Raw genomic sequence first — 12,533 nt, 5'->3', positions numbered from 1 at the left:
TATTCTGTGCTACAAACACATTTTTATCACTCCAAATTTTAACATCCAGCCCTAGACATTAATCCAGTACTTAAAAGGTGAATATCAGCCACCACCCTGTACTTGAATGAATAAAAAGCATCAACTAGTTAGCCAACAACAGGAAAGCCAGATTTCAGTTTCCAGCCAGTGATCAAAGTAAGCCAGATGTAATATGATACAATAATTTAAAAGTTATGAAAGTAGGAAGCCACCCTTTAAAAAGGTAATTCCTCAAATTACCATTTTAGAAATGGCAAATGTGTATTTTCAGCACCCAATAGCTTTAGCCTGTGCACATCGAGAATAACAACATCGAGCAGCAGCTTGGAAAATATGTGGCGTCTCCTGTGTTACACCTGTTAAGAAATGTTACAGTCTACATGGACGGTTAGGCAGGACTGTGTCCCCCCCCCCCTCCCCACCTGACCCCCACCTGGCCCCCACCAACACCATCAATAGTACTCTCATATTCATGTACCACATCTGTCAAACCATATCTTGGGATGTGTTCACTCTGCCGTAGCTCATATGAATTATGAACCAGCTTACACATACTTTAAAAATAGACTCTCCTTATCAGCTGAAATTACCAACATGAAAATGATTTTGGGAGTTAATGCTCTTTAATTTGCAGTGTGGCCAATTCAAATTCACAGATAATGAAAACTAATTCTGGTTTATTAATCATATTAGGGGCTATGGTATAGCTTTTTTTCCCCCACACTTAACAACTTCAAAATTATTGTACAACAAAAGGGGTGTAAAACATATGAATTTAAGAAGATTGCAACAGACCAAATTTGACATAATCACAAAATGTGTATTTTCATTACAGGTCCAGATCTGCATGCGCTATGTAAAACCATTTTCCATTAGTAAATGAAAAAGAATTCAAGGGCTTGCATGAGTAAAGACCTCAGGAATGCCACTGGGAAATTTAGAGTACGCACACGAATGAAGCCACTCAAGCATCTGTAACATGGCGCCGTGTTAACCTTTGCCTTTTGAGTATTGAACATTTGTAGGGAAGACGTCAATCACCATTTTTTTCTCGGTAACGTGTGTGTGTGTGTGTGTGTGTGTGTGTATATATATATATATATTCAAACATTCAAATGCTATTATATAATAATAAGTTATGTGTTATTACTCTTAAAGGAGAAATCCACATTAAAATACATGAACACGCTAAGTGAATGTAGTGTTAATGTAGTGTTGATGTACCTTGCATCCATGGGTCCCGTTTGTTGTTTAGTGGTGTACGTTTCTTTTTTCTGTATCAATTGAAGACAGAATTGAGGATTTGTCTTAATTTATGACATAATGTGCTATGGTACCATTAAATATAAACTAGTCTTTTTGTGATGGAGTGACAGAAGCTACATATTTATGCTTCCCAAACTGCAAAAGGATTTGGCCCGGATTATGGCGTGTCTTTTTCTAGACACTAAGGTCTATTCATTTATATTAACCTTTCAAACTCAAACTTTAAAAAAAAAAAAATAAAGCGCATCATACAGCTAACTTAGCTGATACGATGCAGAGACAAAAGTATAGTAGAAGACTATTGATTTCATCAGCAACTACTGGCTCAGGAGTCCATAAATTGCACAGGTGTTTCGTTTCATTTAAACATGGCAGAGTGTATGCAAGGCTCAATATTATCATTATTAATGAGCTCATAATTGTTACTCATGAGCCATGTCCTGCATTTCAATTAACCTCCTAAAAAGCAGTGGGCTGCTAGTGGGTGAGGTATTAAAGGCTTTTGCTGTATTTAAAGCTTATTTAAACCGCAAAACCAAAACTAAACAACATTCGTTTTCTACTTCAGATGCCAAAAGTTTCTAAAAAAAATACCAAATATGTCAGGCTGTATCTTGGTTAAGTGTAAAAATATAAATCACTTAACAAAGAAGAAAGAAGATGTCAGTCTATAAATAGGTTCTCTCCCGTGTAAACATCGTATACATTTAATAAAAAAAAAGGTGGAAGGAGACAATGCTGCCACACTGTTATCTGTGCTTATTTCAGATATTTAGAAAAAAATATATAATACACGTGAAAATGTTTGTAAGGTATAGATTTAACTCATGTGGTAATGTGCAGATTAACTCACTAATTTTTGGTGGCCATAAGAGTTGGCTGCTATCTCATGTTATTATTATGCATTAATGGTTATTTTAACGTCAGCAAATGTTAGCTCAGGCTGGGTTGTATGCAGGTTTTGTTTTCCAAGTTAAGGTAGGGAAAGCTCAAGCAAATTTAGGTTGTAACAATTGACCCTAACGTTGCAATAATGTCCATGTAAGAAAACTTACGGTAAAGTTGGAAGTCTTTTGACGGTTAACCTTGCTTCACGAGACACCAGCTGCATGTCAATAAAACCTAGTTATCGAATTAAAAACTCCACGGTGTCACCTCTGGTTTGACGTGTGCCTTGTCAGGATGTTTGTTGTCCAGCTTAATGGTATCCGTGAGGTCAATTTATTGACCTCAATTAGGACTTAAGGCACAATTATTCCAGGGAAATTTTAGGTTAATGGTTGTTTTTCTTCAGACATTAACAGGTGAGCGTGATTATTTGATCCAGCTCTCCTCGGCTCCACCCCTCTGCCCATATTTGGAATGTCCCCGGATTCAGCCGGAAAAGACGGCAGAAATTGCAGATTTGTGTATCATAGAAGAGTGGACCATTGTCCCTGGCGGAAGTCTGCACTCTGAGTGCCCTTCTAGTTTATTTGTGTCTCAAAAATCACGTCATCTCAAAAATCTTCCAATTATGGTGTTAAAAATTACCTCAACAATTTTCCAAAAATAAATAGCGTAATTTAAAGTATTGTAGACAGTCAACAGAAATTGATTTGGCAACAATTTTGATAACTGCCCCAGTTTTTAAGGAAAAGATATTGAAAATGCACTGGTACCAGCTTCTTAAATCGAAATTTTGCCCAGTATACTTAACATATTTTTTTTAGGTTTTAGGTTTTTGACTGTTGGTCAGATGGAAAAAAAAAATTAAATTAAATTTTAAAAAAATTGTTAACTTCCTTTTAGGGCAAAAATGATTCAATATTTTCTGACATTTTATACACTGGGCAATCAATTCAGCATTTGGAAAAAAATATTCATACATTCAAACATTCGTATGTATCAGTGAAATTGTTGGTTACAGTCTTACAAATCCCCTGTGATAGAATAAAACAACCTTTCCAGGGCTTTTTTGTGGATGAGTTTAAAAAAAAATTAAACACAACTTTATACAAAATCAAGTAAAATGGTTTTGGTCTCAAAACCAGAATTTGGCACAGAGCGTCTATACGATACCAGAACCATGTAATGGAGGGTGGAGGACCTGTCATGGTGAAATTTCCAATTAATTTATGATGAATTCAATTGTATTGTCTCAAATGATATAGCCTGGTTGGACTCCAGCTTTGTTAATGCAGCTATGCACTTTTTGTTTACAAGCCTAAAACAACAATGTAGAAAGAGCATTGAGGTCCCAGTCAGATGTCAGAAGAATGATTTACTAATCCAACAAAAAGCTGACAGGACAGGTAGAAGACAACATAATTCACCATCATAAATCTAAACCAACAGACAAGCTGCACTCACCAAACAGATACCTGTTATTCCAGGGCTGATGGGAGCAAAGTATACACTATGTCTTTAAGGATTACCATAGAGTATTTTCCTTAATTAAAGTTTCATTAAATTACCACAAAGACAAAACCAGAAGTCTTCATATGAGTGAGAGCATCCCATAGTAGTTGTAGTAGTAGTATGTCCCATATTCACCTCTCTTTCTACCAAACACAACTAAATGTAAAGTCCTGAGCATCTGGCAATTTTTTTCTCCACTATAAGCTGCGTCAAAACATAAATTCAACCCAACCTGTCTGATCACATCAGCTGATTCTTCTTTTTATTTAAGAAAACTTTTAAATAGAATACTGAGTGGAAAGAAAAAATGGCGAGCAGTTACATAAGCTGCCAGACATCATCAAATTTAAAATATATATGTACCGCTAAAAATGCCAATTTAGTTTGAAGGTTGAACTTTAACATAACTTTTTTTTTTTTTATAATAACATCATCTGAATGCCAGCCTTTGTATTCTGTAGCTTGGGTGAGCGTCCATGAAGGCTGCTGACCTAAGAGTGTGTTTATGTATGCGACCTGAAGCTCCCTCTGAGCTTCATGTGTCACTTTAAGGTTTAATGTTTAATGTGCTGGTTAATCGTTTCATGAGATACCATGCTACTCCAAAAAGTATTTGGACAGTTAAACTATCTGAAAACTTCCCTGAGGTTCACAAGGTCATTTTACAAAATGTTCTGTGAATTTAAAGGTAAATGCTTCTATAAATCTGAGAAAAATTATGTTGGAATTAGTTAGTCTGAAGGAACTAAAGAGAAGGCAAACATGAGAAAAGGTCATGCCCAAAGAAGGGCTCTCTATTCAATATATAATCAAAAACTCTGTCTTCCATCCTCCACTGTTGGGTATACGGTCAAAAAGTTCAAAAACAGAGGACCAACAACAGACTGGACCACATAATTGTGAGTAGAATAAAAAAAAAAAATAGGTGAGAAAGATCAGCAAGAAGACTTTCTTAGATCAACGAGAATGATGTGATACAATTCAGTTCATAGACCAGTCGAAATGGGATCAACGAGCTTGAGTACAGAGGGAGAGTGATATGACAGAAACCATCCATAGGCTTAAAGAATAAGACTGCTCGGATTAAATTTGAAGGAACATGCGCACGGAGACAGAAGCTTTTGGAAAGGTGTGTTATTTTTGGATAACTTCAACCTACACGGATCTGACGGTGGAAAGTTTGCGTGGAGGAAGCCAGGGGAAGAATCCCTACCAGACTGCACTCGGGGTATGGTAAAGGAAGGAGGTGGAATCATCATAGTCTGGGGCTGTGTTTCTTACAGGGCTGCAGGTGAACTTATATTCATTGGTGGAATCATGAACTACAAAGTTCAAAAGAAACCTGAATGCGACCAGTCAATAATTATTCCAGCAACAGAGGTGGATCTTTGAGCAGGATGATGATCCAAAGTATTCCAGCCCTGACCTACATCCCACAGAGCCACGTAGAAAAAAAAAAAGGCCAATGCTCTTGAGTGAATGAACTGAAAACCTTGCTGGCTGAAACATGCAGGAAAACTTTGACCAAAGATGTTACCAAAAGTGTCTGATTACATGTCCAGATGTTGTCGAACAGCTCTGTAAGCTAAAGAATAGCAAACTAAATACTAAAACACTGTAACTATGACTTCGGTGAACCCACTATTGGGTGTCCATATACTTATTTGTCTTCATTTTAAACTCTCTATCTATTGTTTCATCATTTAAAACCTAGCAAACTTATTTTTATGGAATATTTTTCTTGTACTTGTGAAATCAAACAAATTACATTATTTTTTTAGCTGTGGCTTTAATATCCAAATACTCTTTGGGGCCACTGTGTATACACAGAAACGGGGGCAGTTTTTGCCCTTGCCCATACCCACACCCATATCCCCAACACAAACAAATCCCTTGAAATGTGGAAGAGAAACAGACACTCGGGAACAGCTGCAAAACAGGATGCCCTTGAGAACAGGACACCCCACCCAACACGGCCTGAATAAACAGTTGTGTTAGAGAGCAGGAGGGCGGAGCAGAGGGCGGACAGGCGTGGAGAGGTGACAAAGAGAGAGGTACACAAATCTGAGTAGAAGTTCAAGATGTAGAAGCTCTCCGCGATGATACATTGCTGCCCTTAAGGATGAAATAGGAACATGCTCATGACATACTGTATAAGCCAGACCCTCTTTCCGTGACCAAGAACAAGATCATCTGTTTTGGTCTGAGACAAGTCCAGGTTTTAAGGTTGAGTCAATCAAGATCAGGACAAATAAGGCAAAACAATCCCTCTCCTAACTTCTGTGCAGTCTTAAAGATACGATTTCGAAAAGTTTGAAATATGATACAAACAAGAAACAACATACAGACAGGGATAGATTCATCCCATATTGTAGAAAAGGTCAAAAGCCTTCGTTATTGAATTCAGTTGACATACCTCGTACTCCCCCATCCTCTTTTTAGTGTATTATGCACTAATGAATTAATAGCACCATCTTTATGCTACAGTGCTTCAAGATCCAAGAAGTGCATCATCCCTCGTTTGTGTTGTTCCCTTAATCAGAAATTCCCCCTGAGGATGCATTATTTACTAAAACCTCTATTATAACTTTGAAAAACGAAATATTTCTGATGCAACTGTGAAAAGAATGGAAATCTAACATGTAAAAATAAATTCTTTCCACAAAAAAGTTATCTCACACCCTGAAATCTCAATGTTTCTTTACATTTACTAATAACTGATGGACAGTGTGAGAATTTCTGTGTTTTCTGACACACAATGTGGAAAATAAATATTACCAGCACTTAAGTGACAGCACAGAGCAGCAAGTGAAGAACAATTTTGTGTCTTTAGGGGAACTGAGAGCTGACCTGACAGTAGAGACGGCTCTCCAGTTCACTGCCAGAGAAGCCAGTGACGCTGGGCAGAAGAGGCTACCCCCGAAAAAAGCCAGCTGGACTCAGCTGAAGCCAACAGGGCCGGTAGCCAGGATTTTAGATATATTGGGGTCATAAGTCCACATGCCTCAATCAGAGCCCTACCCCAAAATGATGGACTTGCCGCCAACCAAACACTGTCAAATTGTAGAGCATTTGAATAAATATTTTGTTCTCACTAATTTTACTGTCCAATTGTATTTTATTTTCTGTTTTGCATGAAAGAAGCTGATCTGTGAAGTTCAAAGGAATACAAAAATAGCTCATCCTTGGTCACACTGGCAGCTAAACGTTCACAGAGTAAAGAAAGGAAAACTCTGTCACGCAAGGCTTTTTCTACTTGAGCCAGTTGCTAGCCAAGATATCAGCTGGGTACGAGAAGATATTACACTGCTGCAAAACGTAACCTGATGAATTGAATAAGAACCTATAAATGGCATCATTGCGATGGGGGTTAGGCACTAAAGGCACAAAATGTCAGAAGTGTTCTCTTCTGCTGTGGATATTTTTTAAAAGTCCCACTGTTTTGCCTCCTAGCTATGTAATTCAATAACACATTATCAGTCATCAGCCACTGTCTCCATTGTCTCCAACTATTTAAGTGTTGGTAATAAATGAAAATTCATTTCAGTGTCTTTGCAGAGCTTTAGGGTGTGCTGTATTGATGCTCCAAAGTGCTCAAAAATCACAAGTTAAAGCTTTCGGGGATAAAGCGTGTGTGTGTGTGTGTGTGTGTGTGTGTGTGTGTGTGTGTGTGGGGAATGGGGGGGGGGGGGTTAGAGGATTGTTCACAGTGGACTGAAAGTAGATGGCGCAAGACGGAGCAAAGGAGCCAGAAGAGTGCAGGAGGAGACAGTGGAAGCGTGGGTCGGCCCCTGAGACATGTACTGAGTGGATGTGGAATGACAGCACAAGCCCAATTAGTCTTGGATGCAAGGGCTGCTACAGGGAGGTCGGTGCAAGTGATCAAGCCATTCATGCATTCAAGCACTCGCCCGCAGGCATTTCTCCGCCGACAGCCTGCGTAAAGTTACTCTATCACTGCTTCTGCTGGACTCCTGATCACTCTCATACTGCTGCCTCCACTCTCCCCCTCTTCTTTCCTTCCTTCCTTCCTGTCTCCTGAAATGTGCTGCCTCGCCCGTTCCCATTTGTCGTTTTTTTCACACTAATCCTGACTTGCTTCTCTTATCGGTGTCGCTTTTTTTTTTTTTTTTTCCTCTTGCACATTCACACTTTCTGTAACACACTCTCTCTCTTAAGGACATTAACACACTCTACTTGAAAGCCTGTCCATGCCATAACAGCCATAGTGCCACTCCCTCTGTCCTCTTCACCCTCCCACTTGTTTCCCATCCCCAGAGCTTGAGTATTACCTCATCCCACTCAGAGGCAAAGGAAGCCATGCGTTCCATGGAAGGCTGCCCAGAGCTGCAGTTTGCCACAGACCCACTGCGGCCGGCCAGACCTCCATCCTCCTCCCCGAGTGGTGACGCCAACAAGTCAGAGTCTGACTTGGACAAGCTTCGAATCAACCCCAGGTCTGCGGGTTTGACTTTGACCACCACCGCTGATGCAGACTCAGCTGAAACTTCCCTCAAGTCCTTAATGTCAGCCTGTGGATTCTGGATCACCTTGGCGGGTTTGGCATCCGGCGTGCACTCTGCCATTGTTTTGTAGCTGCCAAGTGCAGCTCAGGGTCCCCCAGTTTCCTGCAGTACTCTGTCTTGTTCAGTTAGTCCAGGGAGTGATCCAGTCTTTGTGGAGCTTTAAAACTGAGTCGTGGACAGCCAGCAGCTGAACTAAAAGATACAGATTAATGAAATATAAATACTGTAGACTCAGAGAATATTTCTGTACAGCAACTGACTTAAAGTATTTCAAAGTTCTCCTGTTTGGAGGGAAAGGCAGCATATAAAGTGAGAGACTTGTGCACAGAAACAATCATGAAGGTCCACCCACTAGTTGTATCCTGTTGCCCTCCCCTTAGTGACTGGCTGCCTTCTTCGATACTCCTACACTTCCTCCTGTCCACATAGTCGGCTTTTCTTTTTTTATTTAATCAGATCAAGTATCTAACGTGGGCATACAAAGCCTAAATGAGAAGATTCCCAGAGGAATCAGAGAGCGTAAACCAGGATTAGATAGAGTTAGAAAAGTGGGCTTGTATCCACGTGGATTAGGACACACTCAGAAACACACATCTAAAGATATTACCTGATGCCTAGCAATCAAGATCTTCAACTCATCATTATTCACCAAAATCAAAGAAGTCTTCATCACTGCATCCTCTTACCTGCTGCCTTGTTTTTGGCCCTGGCTCTTTCCCCTTTTCCGTGTGTTTGTGTCCGTCCTGTTCCGAGGATTGTTCTTGGAGTCTTCAGGAGGACTGGTCCTATCCCGTAGTGAAGATTGGGGGACGGGAGGATCCCAAAGCCTGGCCCTATTCAGACTGACAGCTGGGGTAATCAGGTTACTGACGCACTGGGTGGCTGCTCCATTTTAAAGGAGGGAGAGTCGGGATTCCTCTTTTGCTGTCTGTGTGTGTTGACCAAGTGTGTGTGCAGGAGACGGAGGTTACAGAGTTCAGCTTAGTTTTGTGATTGTAGGGCAGACATGGCACGAACAGAATTTCAGACCTTTTTGGAATCAGCATTGACTGCCAGTCAGATTTCAATCAGTTTGCCATTGTATGATCAACCTATTTATATATAATTCCATCTAAAATACTTCTTGGACCAACTCTGGTGAGATTTTTGTGACTTAAAGTTTAGCAGAAGACTGTCAATTCTGACATGGAGCTTCATCTTTAATAGTCTTGCACATATGTAATTTATAATCAAAGATTCAGTCGAAGCCGAAGTGGTGACACTTTACAGCGAAACTCATTTTTATGTCAAAAATCATAACATGACATTGATTTTCTCTACCTTTCTGTTACAAATTTAAAAGAAAATACCTCAATGATGCCATTTACCAAAAATGAAATGCCATCAAATGCTTTTATTGTGTTTTTTGACTTGGTCTTGTGAGGAGCATATTATGATTTTTTTGGGGGGGGAATCTGTACATCCAGACAGGAAATGTTGACGATGGAATGCAGAAAAGATCTCACTCTCTTCTGCTATTTATATTTCTTCTCGAAGGAAACTGACGCTGACAAAAGGGTCTCTTGTGAGACATCCTTAGTATTCACAGGCAACCGTAGCTGTGCAAAGCGCGCCTGTGTGCCCTCAATCAGCCAAGTTCCTCGCATGCTCACCTCTTCCCTGTGGGCAGCGCTGGTATGTGCATGACAGAAAAGATAACATCCTTCCCTCACCAAGGAGGGTTCATACAGCCACACACTGCTGAGGCTGGAAATAACAAAACCCACATCTAATGAAGCACGCCGAATGGCACATCTAATGATCAATATAATGGTGATGAGGATGAAACAGTTTAAGTTATTCACGTGTTCTGTGACATTTTGAACAATGGGGGTTCTGGAATACAACATGTTTAAAAATAATGATGTCTTCATGGCATATTAGAGAGACTAAAATAAAACATGCATCCCCTCCTTCAGTTGGCTGGATGCTGAGCCTCAGGCTAAAGACAGTGGTGACTCATGAACACTCTTCTCTAACAAAGACATGCACACTGTGCAAGTCACAGAGAGGCTGTGCGTACAGTAAACATGCACTGTGGAGTGCAATGTTTTTTATGTGCACAGGGTTTGTGACTGTCTGAACAGGTTTTGTTCTTATAAATTGTTTGTGCTCCCTGACGCATTGGATGCCTTTTCAGGATTCTTGTGCGTGTCTGTGACGCTCTTTCCACTTGCAATATGTGTCCCCGGGTCCACAATTACATTTTTTAATAACATCACACAAGTTGTAATGCAACTTTTCTCACCACTTTAGCCTATAAATCATTATCTTTCTCTGCAGTTTGGTGCCCTGCAGTTCCCACCTAATCAGCCGGCATTACGGAGATGGAGAATGAGGCCAATGGGTAAAGATCTAATGGGGTTAATCAACCTATGAAGCTATTACCTTCAGAGAGGCTTCAAAACAAGTAGCGCAGATGAGGCTCTTATGAACAACATAAAATGTGCTGTACAATTCCCCTCTGTGCCTGGAAATCTTTAGACCCAAATGAGAGATGCGGTTCATTCTCTAAAATCCCATCACACTGTGTTCGGGTTTTTCTCCTTGGAGAGTCTCAGAGGACGCTAACCCGAAAGTCACGGACAAGAATGCTCTGATGCTAACCTTTGAGGTAATCTGTTCCCCCCCGGCAACAGGGATGCCCTTCATGCACACCATCATTTTTAGCTCCTCAAATGTGGGAATTCATCACTGGAGTGGCAGAGCAATTCACAAAATAATACTGTACTAAATTAAATGATGCGAGACTAGAAGACTCGACAAAAAAGGTAATTTACAGGCCAACAACCCCATGCGTACACATTTTGAAGTAACCCCAAAAACAATTTCAACACCCAGGCAGTAAAAGTAATGTTTTGGCCATTATTTTGAAGCTATTGAGAACAGGTGTCTCACTTTGAAACAACACTCTTCAATTATTTCTTTGTTGTAAAAGACACTTCAAAGTCAAGGGATGAAATGAATCACTTCAAACAGAGACAACAGCAAAACTACCTGCTGTTAGCTCAGAATGGCTAAAGATGTGGCTCCTGTGAAAGCTTTCCAACAGAAACGAACAGAGCTGACCTCTCAGCAGGGAAATGGGAGGGCAAGTGTGCATGGCTGAGTGAAGATGTAGTACTGGATATCCGTCAGAGTTGGAGAAGCAGAGAGAGACTGGAGGGTTGAGACACAATCTTTTCTCAGCGTCTAACTCGGTTTAGTTGGTAATCTCACCAGGTTATTCTGTGAATTTCCACAAACACTCTTTTATCGGTAACATCTGTATGGGGAAACTAACATGAGGTTCACCATTGCAAGTTTAGCCAGAGTTGTATCTTAGCAAAAAAAATGCATTCATTTGCAGTTAAATCTGGTACTAATTGTTTCCAGATGACAAATCCTAATAATTAAGGTGATCTCTTGATATTTGGACGAGATTTTTTTAATCAATAGCTCAATAAGTGGAGGGTGGATTGGTACAAACTGTTGTGGCGACATTCATGGTCCCATGGAGATGAATCGTAATTATTTCAAGGATTCCCTGAACGTTCATTCACGTTTCATGCACGTTCAACACAGTGAAGTCCTTACAAGTGAACCGTACAACATTACAGAGAGGAACCCGACAATTCAACAATTCTCATGTGAGCGATTGCTGGAAGGAAAAACTCCCTCTTGACAGAAAGAAAACCTGCGACTGAACCAGACTCAGAGGTGGGTGGTAATCTACCTCCACTGGTTCGGGTGAAAGGGGAGCAGAAAGAGAAAAGAACCCTATAGAGAGACAACAATGAATAAACATTGGGTAGGTTGATGGTTGGTGGTGGCAGATCAAAAACACGCGGGTCCAGAGCCAGAGATACCCGCAGAAGAAGCACGAAACTACAGGAGAGAGAATGCATAAAGGAAATGAGATGCAATGGTGGCATATAAATTCATTTGGAGAGTGAAAGAGAGGAAGGGAGCTCAATACATCATGGGAGGTCCCTCTGCACCCGAGACGTGCAGCATAATAACTAAGGGATGACTCAAGGTCACCTGCACCAGCCCAAACTATAAGCATTACCAAAAAGGAAGGTTTTCACCCTAATCTTAAAGGGAGAGAGCGTGTCTGCCTCCCGAACCTAATTTGGGGGACGGTTCCACAGGAGAGGGGCCTGAAAGCTGAAGACTCTGCCTCCCGTTCTGCTTTTGAAAACTCAGGAAACCACAAGTAGGCCTGCAATCTGACACCAAGCTCTATATTAGAATAATATGGCACTAAAAGATCTGAGATAAGATGGAGCATCAAATGTC

General features: G+C 40.5%; 1 protein-coding gene across 4 annotated transcripts in view; it reads right to left on the bottom strand.

Moving 5' to 3' along the window:
• anks1ab (ankyrin repeat and sterile alpha motif domain containing 1Ab) overlaps window positions 1-8,916 on the bottom strand; it is a 44,711-nt gene extending 35,795 nt beyond the window's left edge. For 3 of the 4 annotated variants that reach the window (XR_011178242.1, XM_069149067.1, XM_069149074.1), the window contains exon 1: window positions 7,980-8,474. Coding sequence is in view for 3 of the 4 variants with exons in the window: in XM_069149067.1 (XP_069005168.1) it covers window positions 7,980-8,273 (294 nt within the window). In the remaining variant the exon portion in view is untranslated. Of the gene's footprint in view, window positions 1-7,979; window positions 8,475-8,899 lie in introns of those variants that run through there. The other variant, XM_069149055.1, reaches the window with a different exon arrangement.
• Window positions 8,917-12,533: the final 3,617 nt, after the last annotated feature.

The sequence above is a fragment of the Embiotoca jacksoni genome, unplaced genomic scaffold (genome assembly GCF_022577435.1).
Source record: "Embiotoca jacksoni isolate LCO1_2020_lvr unplaced genomic scaffold, fEmbJac1.0.p SCAF_1, whole genome shotgun sequence".
Taxonomy (NCBI): Eukaryota; Metazoa; Chordata; class Actinopteri; family Embiotocidae; genus Embiotoca; species Embiotoca jacksoni.
This window is presented reverse-complemented; position numbering and strand designations above follow the sequence as displayed.